General features: G+C 38.5%; 2 protein-coding genes across 4 annotated transcripts in view; both read left to right on the top strand.

Moving 5' to 3' along the window:
• Window positions 1-12,156, top strand: part of LOC139132838 (collagen alpha-1(IX) chain-like) — a 36,672-nt gene extending 24,516 nt beyond the window's left edge. For all 3 annotated transcript variants that reach the window (XM_070699154.1, XM_070699155.1, XM_070699153.1), the window contains 9 exons: window positions 1,831-1,938; window positions 2,475-2,546; window positions 2,739-2,774; window positions 3,600-3,677; window positions 4,356-4,502; window positions 8,289-8,343; window positions 8,783-8,974; window positions 9,386-9,463; window positions 9,992-12,156. In XM_070699154.1, coding sequence (XP_070555255.1) covers window positions 1,831-1,938; window positions 2,475-2,546; window positions 2,739-2,754 — 196 coding nt within the window. In that variant the 3' untranslated portion in view covers window positions 2,755-2,774; window positions 3,600-3,677; window positions 4,356-4,502; ... (2 more) ...; window positions 9,386-9,463; window positions 9,992-12,156. The remainder of the gene's footprint in view (window positions 1-1,830; window positions 1,939-2,474; window positions 2,547-2,738; window positions 2,775-3,599; window positions 3,678-4,355; window positions 4,503-8,288; window positions 8,344-8,782; window positions 8,975-9,385; window positions 9,464-9,991) is intronic.
• Window positions 3,107-10,176, top strand: LOC139132667 (collagen alpha-1(IX) chain-like). Its single transcript, XM_070698934.1, has 7 exons — window positions 3,107-3,190; window positions 3,600-3,677; window positions 4,356-4,502; window positions 8,289-8,343; window positions 8,783-8,974; window positions 9,386-9,463; window positions 9,992-10,176. Exons 1-7 carry the CDS (start codon window positions 3,107-3,109, stop codon window positions 10,174-10,176), a joined length of 819 nt encoding a protein of 272 aa, XP_070555035.1.
• Window positions 12,157-13,765: the final 1,609 nt, after the last annotated feature.

Here is a 13,765-nt window from a genome sequence, read left to right as displayed (position 1 = left end):
TACTGTGGACCATACCCTTTCAAACATTTAAATGTTTCAATTGCGGTGAAGTAAAATAGATAGAATAAGATAGATAAGATAGAGGCATTTATACTGCCATGGGTTATCTTAAACGGGATAGAAGGCATTTATACTGTCGTGGGTTATCTTAAACGGGATAGAAGGCATTCATACTGTCGTGGGTTATCTTACACGGGATAGAGAGCATTTATACTTCCATGGGTTATCTTAAACGGGACAGAAGGCATTTATACTGCCATGGGTTATCTTAAACGGGATAGAAGGTATTTATACTGCCATGGGTTATCTTAAACGGGATAGAAGGTATTTATACTGCCATGGGTTATCTTAAACGGGATAGAAGGCATTTATACTGCCATGGGTTATCTTAAACGGGATAGAAGGCATTTATACTGTCGTGGGTTATCTTAAACGGGATAGAAGGCATTCATACTGTCGTGGGTTATCTTACACGGGATAGAGAGCATTTATACTTCCATGGGTTATCTTACACGGGATAGAAGACATTTATACTTCCATGAGTTATCTTACACGGGATAGGAGGCATTTATACTGTCTTACACGGGATAGAAGGCATATATACTGTCGTGGGTTATCTTACGCGGGATAGAAGGCATATATACTGTCGTGGGTTATCTTACACGGGATAGAAGGCATACTGTCGTGGGTTATCTTACACGGGATAGAAGGCATTTATACTGTCGTGGGTTGCCTTGCGCGAGATAGAAGGCATATATACTGTAGTGGGTTATCTTACGCGGGATAGAAGGCATATATACTGTCGTGGGTTATCTTAAACGGGATAGAAGGCATACTCTAGTGGGTTATCTTATGCGGGATAGAAGGCATTTATACTGTCGTGGGTAACACGGAATAGAAGGCATTTATACTGTAGTGGGTTATCTTACGCGGGATAGAAGGCATTTATACTGTCGTGGGTTGTCTTATGCGAGATAGAAGGCGTTTATACTTCCATGGGTTATCTCATGAGGGTTAAAATGCATTTATATTATTGTCCGAACCACGTGTCTAAACCATGCATCCTTCTCACCTCCAATGTCGGGCAGTTCACCAGACAAGTCTCTAATTAACTATGCGTGAAGTTCAGGAAGTACGTGCATCGAAACTGAAACACGTAAGCTTGCGCTCAAACTTTTCTCAAAGACATTCAGTTATTCTCTTTCAAAATAAAAATAAAAATCAGGGGTCACCGTACTATTTGTAATATCACAGAAACAATTACCCTATATTTATCGTTATTTGAAATTCAAAATTTATCCTTGTGTTAACCCCATGGAAAGAATTAATTTTTAATTTTCAAAAAAGGACCGGTGAAGTTTACCGCCAAATCCTTTCATGCAGAAGAATATGTTTTAATAGAAGATGGAATTAATCCATAAGAGTGACTGTTTGCCACAATTCTACTACTACTCGTAAAAATACTTTCATTTGTGACTTCATTGCACTACCAAGTGTCTACTGAGCTGGTTTCTGTACTGATACTTTAGCTAATCTATCTGGCTGATATATGCGGTCTGGTGTATAGATCTCTACGATATACAATACACATCGTTTTATCGTTTTCTTCAATCACACCAGATAGCAGCGGGTAATTTTGCTCAGTATACGCGTAACCCTGCTGCGACTCGTCCCCATTAAAATAAGCCATTCACTGGAAGGTGAAATGATAGCTGTCAGGGATTTTCTAATGTGACAGCATTTTGATTCGTTTTTGATAATTTTATTCGAAAACTGATTACAATGACTCAAGTTGACGACTCTGTAACGGAATGATGTTTATCTTTTCAGGGTATCCAAGGTAACCCGGGTGTTCAGGGAGCGCAAGGCCCAACGGGTAATAAGGGATCACGTGGTGCACCTGGCAAACAAGGTGACCATGGAGCTCAGGGTCCAATGGTTAGTATTAAATATAGATCTAAATAGATTTCGGGCGAAAATTTATTTCGTTTATTTCAGCATTAGCGATTAAACTTGCCTTTTGTCATCGAATTTTCGAATTCGTTGCAGTCGTTATCTGTTGTGGCAGATGTCATTTCGTTGATGGTAGTTTTCAATATATTAACGAATTTGTAATATTCTTCTTTCATTCCGTTCCCTTTGTTCTGTGTTATCCCTTTTCAAGTTCAAACAACTTTTAGTACTTTGTTGTTCCGTGCAACTGATTCTGTTCGTTTGTGTTTCTATGACAAGTTCTATCCGCAAGCATACATTTGTGCTGCTTCTTTAGTTTCTAGTTGATCTTCCAATTTTCGTCTCACCAATACTATAGCTTTATCAACACAATGGTGAAGTGAATGGAATCAGGATCCATTTCTTTGCATAATCTTTCTGTCAACATCCATCAACCAATCTATGTATTTTATACATCATGTATTGTTCGTCACCGGTTCATTTGTTGTATTACACTCTTTTCATTCATGTGCTTATACCAGGGCCCTCAAGGACAGTCAGGCCCCATTGGTCTACAGGGACAAAAGGGTGACACTGGCAAAATTGGATTCCAGGTAAAATAATTCGACGATCATTTGATGTGTGTCAGAGAGAGAGAGAGAGAGAGAGAGAGAGAGAGAGAGAGAGAGAGAGAGAGAGAGAGAGAGAGAGAGAGAGAGAGAGAGGGAGGGAGATTGACTGGCAAGGGACAGACAGAGAAAGCAAACGTTCACATTAAATACTTTTATTATCCTTTCTTTCCGTAGGGAGCTCCTGGTGTAACGGGTCAGAAAGGAGAAAAGGTTTGCATTTTCTATACATGTCAAGCTAACAACTTTGTTGGAGTTTCAGCTGAAATTTGGTATTGTACATGGACGCAAAACATACTTGGTTATAGTATTAATACAGCACATCTAGAAAGAAACAGTGCCTGGACATAATTAATACGTTTCACAGTGGTTATAAAAAGCATTAGAGCCGACAGTAAAATGTGCCTTTTGGCATTTTCAATATTTTTCGGATTCCACTACAGTTCATTATGAAGTACAGCTGTTCAACTTGTCAACATCGACTGCGATGTTGAAAAGTTAATTTATATTTGAACATTAATTCTATGGTCAACAAATGGCCGTCCATGTCACAGATATATAGACCGTGTTTCCATGGAATAGAGCAAAGAACTGTGAAGGCAACTGATATAGGGAACACAAAGTACATGGTATGACAAAGCTATCCACTATTGCTATTAATGGAACTTTGTGCAGGCGATATATACTAATCAAAGTGAAAATTTATTAATTCATTCATTTATTCATGATTCATTCATTCATTCATTCATTCATTCATTCATTCATTCATTCTACAGTCGTCCATCTATCCATCCACCCACCCGCCCATCCATCCATTTATTCATTCATTCATTTATTTCTTCCATTAATTTATTTATTTATACATCCATTAATTCATCCTTCCATCAATTAATTCATCAATTATTATTTCGTTTTATGATTGACAGCATTTCATGTGACGAAAAATTGACACGCATTAATTATAACTGATATTAAATAATCAATTCATTTCACAAGACAAGTTTGTAACTTAATTGATTTTTTTCTTTCCTTCTTCAGGGTGAGTTCGGTTTACCGGGAATGGAAGGTATGGAAGGAGTGAAAGGAGACAGAGGACCTGTTGGACCACCTGGACCTGTAAGTTCACTCAACTGTGACTAATTTATCTCTTCAGTAAATTATATCTTCTGTGCTTTTACTGTTTCAGTCTTCTCATCTGTACTTGGTCAGCTGATTGTTTTTTGCATCCGTAAGTATGCAGCTATTCGACATGAATTGTTTATGTATCAATACGCATAAACGTTATAAACGTTGTTTGTGACAGCAACTATTTGGCTTTTTTGTATTTCAACTTCGTGCAATTGTGACCCAGTCTATTGACTCTTGAAAACCAATTTTCGGGGAGACTCTATTCTGACACTGATACTCTTTGCAAACACATTATTGCAATAATTTTGGTGTGCCGTAATATAAACATTGTAGACTGGTCAGTCCATCTGTTTTCATTTAAACTGTATACCAATTTCCACTTGTATACATCGTTCGACACCACATTGGACGACACTGTTACTATTAAGCAGAAGGACTCTCAGACAATTGGAAGATATTTCCGTTATCTGAGTATGGTCTTTTATCACGTTAAGAGACACTTGGAGCAGTTTGTTATTAACAACAGTTCAGTGATCATAATATCCAAATTTTAGGGATTTGTGAACTTGAAATGGTGGTGATTGTAACAACAAATGATTAAAAAGTATTGCAGACGTAAAAGGGTTGCATTTCATTGATTTCCTTTACCGCCTTCTTCCTCTGAAGGTTGGTTTCAAAGGCGAGCGAGGTGAAACTGGCATGCAGGGTCCAAGGGGTGCACAAGGTATGCCGGGACTTCAAGGTGATGTTGGCCGGAGGGGAGAAAGAGGACCACGTGGTTTCCCAGGTGTACAAGGAGAACATGGACTGCCCGTAAGTATCAGAATAGGAGACTGGGTCATTGGGACTTTACATTGCATAGTACCGGCATTTCTAACTGGGCTGCGTTCACAAAAAACTTAAGGAGGGTGCTGGAAGATCTGCGGGGGATCAAAAATTTTGGGAGTAGCAGAGGGGGAACTTGAAAGTTTTGCACTGCTTATGGGGGACCTGAAAATTTTTTGCTTCCCTTTTACTTTTTAAATTTTCTGATCCCAAGGTTTGTTAGGTAATTCAAGAAAAAATGAATAACATTTTAATGTCATCCCATTGTTAGTAATAATTAAACAAAATCTAGAATAATTTTGTCACATTTCATGACTTTTATCTCGAAAAAATCTAAACATTTATGATTTTTCGTAAATTACAAACATGTAGGCCTAGTAACAGGGCAGAAGCTGCAACTGTTGATAATGTTGATAATTTCTATGCAGCGTATCAAATACAGTTTCTTGCTGTTTCCCTACAGCATGCTGAAAGACACAATTTTCAGTTTGTCGACAAAGCCTGTATATAAAATATGTATTGGGCTACAATTGAATTAGAGTCCAAAATGTAGAGAGTAGAACAAGAACGGGCACCATTTTACAAGTGGTATAGCCACAAACTGATGACGTCAAAATCGCCGTACACAAAACACAGACGCCCCGTAATTGCGGCACTGACTAACTAATAAGGTTAAAATGATATAAATTTGCACTTTTTTTTCAAATCACTGTCACAATTTCCGACTGCTTAATTTTTGTATCGGGTGAAGTACAGTAGGGGCCAGGAATTGGGGTTAGCTGACCAAATTGTCGGAACGGAGCGAGCGAAGCGAGCGGAGTTCCGACAATTTGGTCAGCTAACCCAATTCCTGGCTCCCACTGTGCTTCACCCGACACAAAATCAAGCAAATGAAGACCATCACAGACTTTTTAGGGTTAGGGTTAGTTAGTTCATGTGGTTTCGGCAATAATTCCTTCTCATTCCTGGTACAATATGTCACCTCTTACGTTTTATTCATAAAATGTGTTGTCATGTACAAACTGGCCGCAACGGCAATGGCCATATTGACCCCATTTCAATATAGCCGTTGCCAAAGACGGCACACAGTTACATAACAGAATTGAGAGTTCATTCAAATGCAAATAATAATCAATGTGAGGGTCAAAAAATCTTTGTATGTTTTCATTTGCATTACTTCTTCTACAGACTGAGAATCACACCTGTACATTAGTTCAAACTCTGGTATTGATTGGTTTAATTTTAGTCCACAAATTTTTTCCTTTATCTTTGCGATCATGCCTCCCAATAGATTTTTAGTCAGGCTGTATTATGGAAATTTATGAATACACGGATGTAAAAAAAACAACTCTATATATAATGAATTCAAGTTCCGGAAGTCCAAATACAGCTTGAGTCGACACAGTGACAGACATTTGGTGATTGGAGTCATTGGTCGCGATATTTGTGCTTGCTTTTTAATTTCTGTTGACCGGCGTACGTAATGCCAATGCTTTATCGAATTGTTCCTCCAGGTTACAGTATTATTCTGATGAGTGACAGGGGCCTTATTCTTGGTTGTCCAAGTCTCCTCAGTTCTCTCATTTCACCGCTAATCATTGTCTTCATTTTGTGGATCCTAAAACCTTCGCCCACACCAACACCTTTGAAGGCATGTGGATGCATGCCATGCGAACTTGGATTGGCTTCACATCTTCAGACTTATTTCCAACTTATCTTTATGAGTTCATGTGGCGGAGGCGTTTCGGCGATAAAGCTGTGGCGTGGATTTTACTTGTTCAACATATTTCAATTCTCTGTCCTTCAAGTTTACAGTCAGTCCTTTTCATCGATTCATTGCAACTCTGCACATAACACCATATTATGCCAAATGTTTTGAGACGGTCTAAAAACTAATATCACGCCTAAGTTTACAACTCAGGAGGCCACTGCCGCTGATGTGTGACACTGGGAATGCACAAACCAGACGAAGTTAGTGCTAGTGACAGTGTATGGACCTTAAATTATTATATTTGCAGCGAATTTCGTTTGCTTCTGTATTTAATTCACTTCGTCGATGGGTGGAATTTTTATGTTATTTCCGTGGCATATCCAACGAATTGTTGTTCACGTTTTCATCTACAATAGTAATGAAATATTGCATTTCATACATGTTGAGTGATGAACCACTTTTATATAAAAGTGTATCCTGTCGAAAACGAAACACACACCTTTCGTATTGTAAAAAGGCAGCAAATGACAAATTCAATAATAAATGTCAAAAGCAAAGTTTTCAAACATATAAAACATCCTAAACAAGTAACAATTTTATACTTAAACTGTGCAAATAAACAAATAATATGAAAAATATTCAAACAATAACAAATCTGCACATACAGCAAACACGACAATGTAGAGAAAAAAATAAAGAGGCAATAAAGCAATCAATGCAGAGGCACAAATTCAATAAAAGAAGTAAAATGCGTAAAAGACTTTCAAATCATTACAAGTGAACATTATAAATTAATCAGTTCCTGCTTAGCATTATCATCCTAACGTTTATATTAAACATTGCATCCCTTTCTCGCAACTTGCTCTCGTGGAGTACAGGTTATAGGTAGTGCTTCACATGCTAGAGGTGCTGGGTTCGACCCCCGGCAGCGTTATAGTTGTTGTGAAAAAAAAAGTAACTAAAAATAACACTTCTCTCCCTTGTCATTAATCAACCATTGCTTCCACATAGGTATCAGGCTGGCTGAAGAAGACGTGGATAGAGTAATAGGATACTACAAAATGAGGGAAAGGAGTGAAGATAGCAAAAAATTGGGACCCTTCTTTTCAATCATTTCCCCCTAAGTTTCCAAGCCCCCATTCCTAACTCTTACCCCCAAAATAATTTATCGCCCCTTTTAGAACGTAACCTTTGACCTCATTTCCATAAGTACGCACATCTTTGACGTCATCAGTTTGTGGCTATACCACTTGTAAAATGGTGCCCAAGAACGCAGTTGTATACACTGCACAAAAACATTGTCAAAATTATTCACTGTCACTGCATACTAACAGTGACAGAGATAGCTCTGACTCTGAATCAGTTGAAGAAAAGTTTGGGTCAAATGACGGTCATGACAGTGAAATATACTTATGGGGGACTTTAAAAATTTGATCATATAGTCCGGGGACTTGAACATTTTTGAGGGCACTGAAGGGGGATCTGAAAAAAAAAGATTTCAATCGCATTTCCTGCAGCCCCTCCCCCGGTTATTTGTGAATGCAGCCCTAGGGGAACTACCGCGGTGCATCGTAACTGAAATTGTTTGAAATAATTTAACTCATGACTAGTATGGTGTTCAGCTTTGCGACTTGCTTTCAACCGTCTGTGCATACTTGGAGTATTTATTCATCGTCGGCAGACAAGGGTTTAAAGCTGAGAATACCTTGCAAATAGACGAGACCCTTCCTTAGTTCATTATTAGACAGCTGGTAGCGAAAGGTTTCAGGATGGTTTTTTGTGATGGGGGGGGGGGAGCATGTGCGTGGGTTTGCGGTGGGGGCGGTATTTTGCAAATCATCGTCTAAGGCCAGTTAAAAACAGATTTCTCTTTCCGTGACAAAATTTTCATTTTTACAAAACATTACTATATGTATCTTCGGTTACATTTTTCGAAATCTCCTGTCTGGCTACTCCTACTCTATTGGGCTTGGTAATATAGATTGACATGATATATGATTGTTAAGTCACCCATGAAACGTAATGATGACATTGGTCAAACTGTATATAACATTTGCTTTCAGGGAGCAACGCCGTCCGATGAGAAACTCTTAAACATGATCAACAGAATCCTAACAGGTGAGAGAAAATACGCTGGTATACGACAGCTCAAACATGATTAAGTATATGTTGGGTTTAGTGCCAGTATGTTCATGGCTGAAGTGTTTTATCACGTCTGTGTAAATTTTGAACTGTCTAAGTCGTCGAACGACGTTTTATCAGGAACTAGTTATCTGTGATTGTCAGTTGATTGATTGAAAACATCTAAGTTTTTATGGCGTTGGTCATGATTTGCGAACAGTGAAAATCATTATGAAAGAGAACGTGTAATAACGATGAGAATTTTGAAATTGAGAAGTAGAAACGAATAGATATATATTCTCAGAGTTATGTATAGTGCAGATCTTTTGTACAGATTGCAGTATTTTTATCTTCTCACGTGAATCGTTGAACCAACGGTGACATGGTCGTTATTAGCACTAATGAATTCATCAAAATTCGTACTTGCGCAAAACAGAGCAACTCTCGGTGGTGGCTTCAAAGCTGACAGGTCCACCAGGACCACCCGGGCGAGGATTTCCCGGACCCCAAGGAGACCCAGGCAAACAGGGAGAACAGGGCCAGCAGGGAGTCCAGGGACCTCCTGGGTCACCTGGTAACAGAGGAGTTCGTGGATTTCCTGGATTTATCGGCCCACTGGGTAAAAAAGGTAAGGCACTTCTGTAATCTAGCTGTACCATTGTTAAACCTTAAGTATAGCAATTGACCCGCTGAGTCCTGAGTGACTTGAAATGCTCTGTAGGTAGTTTAAGGAATAAGAAAGACTTTGTTAGAAAAGTAGGAAAGCAGGGTAAAAACTTTAAAGACTTTCAAGAGTTGAGCGGATCAGAAAAGGAGTTATTCAACGTTGAAGAATCACTGAAAGACAATCGTATTTCACCAAATATTAAGTAGTTTCTTCTTCCTGCTAAAATATCAGCCATGAGTGTTATCTTTTTGCACGGGATAAACACAGTTCCTGTCCATGTGTTTCCATTATAAAAGACAAAGTTGCATCTGGATGATTTTTGGAAAAGACGTTCCACTAGAACTTTGTGTGACTTCAATGTTATGATTTCAGGTGAACCTGGTGACGTTGGCAGGCCTGGTGCTGATGGTAAGGGTGTGATGGGACCAGAAGGACCGCCTGGCCAATCAGGTATAGTCTTCCAGGGTCACTTTACTGGAGCAACCTTTTAGCATTAAACCAGAAACTTTATGGGTACAATTCTTCACGCCTTCAACAAATAAAGTCCATATTTATTGCCAACTCAAATACCAGTTGACGAGCCGGTAAAGGCTCAGTTGTTTGGGAAAGTTTGATATTCTAGCAAATGCTATTGTATCCCTTTACTGAATTAGACTGAAACCATAATGTTAAATATATGTCCGGAAAGTAATAAGCATTCTATCCATGCCATATTGAATCACTCAGACAAAATATTAAAGAAGTACCTATACGCAGTATTTGACTTTTAAAGATATTGGAAAGTAATTCCTTCAATGGGATAATTTGAAAAAAAACATTTCGACTCCCCCCGTTTCAAAAGACCAGCTGGACTTTCGTTTCAAAGCCGAATTTAGTTTGATTTTAATATATTTCACTTAACATTGGCTTTCTTTGCCATCTTTACCAGTGTTTCTCACTGCTTTTCTCACCCATATTTTTCGTCTTATTCCATCACAGGTCCGCCCGGTCCGGTAGGGCTGAGTGCCCCAGCACGTGACGGAGCCCCCGGGCCCCCGGGCCAGCCAGGTAACCATGGTATACAGGGTCGACCGGGTCCACGAGGCCCCCCAGGCTATTGCGAATATTGCAACTATTCACCTGGCTTAGCAGCACTTTCACAGGGAAGAAATATCAAGGGCTAGGGAGTTCATTTCGCGGGTAGTTGATTTTACATATTTGGGTATGTGTTACCCAGTCTTGTTTCCATTTCATTGGAAAACCGGTCCAAAATCAACAACGTTTGAAACTTTTCCTCTTCACGGCTAAGCTATTTAGTATTCAAAATCATTATGGTCGCTTGTTGACTTTTTGAGATTTTAAAGCAAAACGAAAATTTTGTATCACCATTAATGCTGCTTAAGATTATTTCGAAATTGTTAATTTCACTTTTCATTTGAGGATATTAAATCAACTTACAAAGAAGTATTATGGGATAATTTCAACGAGGTCAGTTACCTTCCCGAAAAGGTTTCGCTCCGATCACTTGAAGAGAGCTGTATCTGGAAGAACCTCGATTCTATTTTTTTGCTCCGTGTTAATAGATTTTTACAATGTTGTTCTTTCACCAGTATAGAAATGATATAAATATTTCATAATCCGGAAGGGAATTGAGATTTTTTTTTACACAACTAAGCTCTCACATCACCGCCTTTTTGTCGTTAGGAAGGACAGACCTTTCAAGTCCGTAAGACAACTTACAGTTACTGTTAGACTGTATTGCAAAGTCACTTTAGTATTGATCCTTTTGAAAAAAGTATTGAAACTATGAAACAGAATGACTATATGCTAGAAAGACTAATCGGTATTACGTGATCTTCTTTTCGAAGATTTATTCCATAAGCAGAGGTTTGTTCGTTTTCCCGGTAAGAGGATAAGTACATGCTGTGAACTCAGAGGGCAGTTTACGACCTTCCCAGAATGCATTGCAAATGTTTGCCTTCTGTGTATGTGTGTTCGACGAAGACACCAATACTGTATAGTTTCTAAAATTTACCCGAGGGCGTGGTTTCTAGAGTTATGCCGGCAAGCCTGCTAACAAAGACCTCAAACATCCCTTTAAATGTCGGTCGTAGTATAACATGGTATGAAGGTTACAACTCAAGGAACATCGGATGGAAAATTGGTGTATAGTAATGGTATATACATGACGTCATCAACATGACTTATGACCGATGTTTTCACTTAATACGCGATGTTAAAATCTTTCCTTTCCCTCGGGTAAATAGGATTTATCTCATCACCATATACGTTAAATAGAGATCTCAGATCAAATGTTCAGAAGGATTTTGCCCGGCTCAGTTTAGCAAAACACTGTGAAACCCAGCTTTGGACAGAACATGCAAAAATTTAATATCGGGTCACTCTTCTGTTGAGACGATATCAAGTTAGGACACACAGACGGTTTGCTATCGTGTGCTTTACGTTCCTAATCACTCAATGGACGGTCTCAAACGACACACATTTTATACCACCATTATGTAGTGTCGGGAACACAGAAGGCAAAATCCTTTTCACATTTCGAATTTTCAGTAGATATAGGCGATGGAAACACCTGTCTTTCCATTGGCGAGACAAGAGTGATGCATTATGGGAAGTGCCAACGCCCTCTCCCACCAATTAAGTATTAATTCTTTAAATTCCAAATCTTCGATTTCTTCTAGCTATATTAGATGAATTAGTTGTTGAAATACTTTTATTGTGAAATTGTAAGAAATTGGGTTTAATTTTTACAGAAATTTGTATGTTACCTATCTAGCCAACTATTGACACAGATTTTTCTACCAATTAACACACTAGTTTTGTTTTTCTCTAGAAAATCCATTTAAAAATGTATTTCCCTTTTTTCACGAATGTGACCTTGCTTTTTTGGTGCTATGTCCATGTTTTATAGTTGTAACTGAAATATATAAATTAGGTCGCTTGACACACAATACAGTGACTCAGTGAATACATGGCTCCATTTAGATCTCAGTAATATCACATTGAATAGAAAGTATTGACCATAGTATTGATAAACCTTCAGTGTGTCACCATTTAATTTTTTTTCCTTCTAACAACATTACCTCAGTGAAAAGCTGTTTGCATTTGGTGCTATTGAAATAAAGCTGATGTTTCTAAACTCTGTTGGGTAGTGCTCTGTTTTTTATATCAGAAATGAGTATTGGAGTTGACAATAATATTTATAAAACGCATTATACAAACAGTCTCAATGCGTTGTATTTAAACGATAAAAACGTAAAAATTTATACATTAAAAGTGACGCATTGAACCTTAAAAAACCCAAAAACGTCACAAAGCACAAATAGACACGAAAATACAAAAAGAAATGACGGTAAAAAATAGACCAGCAGCTTCAAACGCCATCTGATGATAAACCTTTACATGAAGGACTGAGAAAATAAGTGTTTTTTTAAGTCTGCGTTTAAATGAAACAATCGAATTTGTTAAATCTGACGTGTAGAAGGCAATTCCAAATATTTGGGGCAGCGACAGAAAAAGTTTAGACTCAATGGGTTGAAGTTGTCACATGTGGAACGGAAAGAGACAGTTGGGAATCTAAACGAAGAGTGCGTAAGTATTGGATTGCGGAGTGCAATGAATTCATTGGTACGAGAAGGACACAGTCCGTGTAAGGCTTTCCAAGACTCAGTTAAAAATGATATTTTGTAAATGATACATTGCCTCATGGGAACCCAATGGAGATCACATAGTATTGGTGATATGTGTTCATGTTTCCTAGTTCTTGTAACAAGTCCTATATTATATTAATTATATATTGTCCATGTTTTGCATGCGTAAGAGGTTTGGTCACTCAAAGTCAATAAAGTATAGCATTATAGTAATCTAAATCTCTCGGTATAATCAAGGTATGGATAAATCTTGCACTACTAGCATTGTCTAGATACTTCCCAATCTGTCCAGTCTTTCGAATGGCAATTTATGCAGACCTGCAGGTGCTGTTTATGTGACAAGATTTATGTATTTTTTTTATTTAAAGCCTTAGCAGGCAGTGAAATTATTACGCCATATAATGAATATTCATGAGGATGAGATATACACTCAGAGGCAGATGGTAAGTAGTTGTCTTCCCTTGGCCAAGCTGCAGGTGTCAGGACTATGGAGACTATACGTCCCGCTGTACATGTCGCTAGAGGCCCTAGTGTTTCTGCTACCAATGCCACTTTCGTGCAGGTCAATGGCTCCATAGTAGCCTCTCACACTTGTAATAGCGGGAGAAACACCACTTTTTAGTTCAAATTGCTCTTCCTGTTTCGTTTACTGTGACAGTTCAGCCACCTGTTGACCCGCCAGGAACTCCCAGTGCTGCAACTACAGTTTCCATTGCTGTTACAGGGATGACTCTCATGGAATGGTACGGTTTACCCTTTCCTGGTAAGCTAATTTTACATTTACCGACAGTGTCTACAGAAAAGATGCATTCTATGTTGCATATATCACTCACAAGGAGTCTATTGTGGGGGCTCCTTCAAGTGTCGCTAGACATGATTTACTTGTGTAAAATTTGACGGTATAGTTTTTCCCTGGCGGTAAAGTTTATTGCTGATGTGTTGGCATGCGATAGCCTACTGAGATGAAAGAGTAATATCTTGTTAGAGTATTAATTGTGGGCACACGGTCAGGGGTACAGCTTAGTTCGAGGTAAGTGTAGATTTGCTATGTCAGAGTGCCAACTGCGGGCACCTGGCTATGGAGGATACCTTGAGTGCCAAT

Source organism: Ptychodera flava, chromosome 5, assembly GCF_041260155.1.
Source record: "Ptychodera flava strain L36383 chromosome 5, AS_Pfla_20210202, whole genome shotgun sequence".
Classification (NCBI taxonomy): Eukaryota; Metazoa; Hemichordata; class Enteropneusta; family Ptychoderidae; genus Ptychodera; species Ptychodera flava.
Note: the sequence above shows the minus strand (reverse complement) of the source record. Positions and strands in the feature narration are given on the sequence as shown.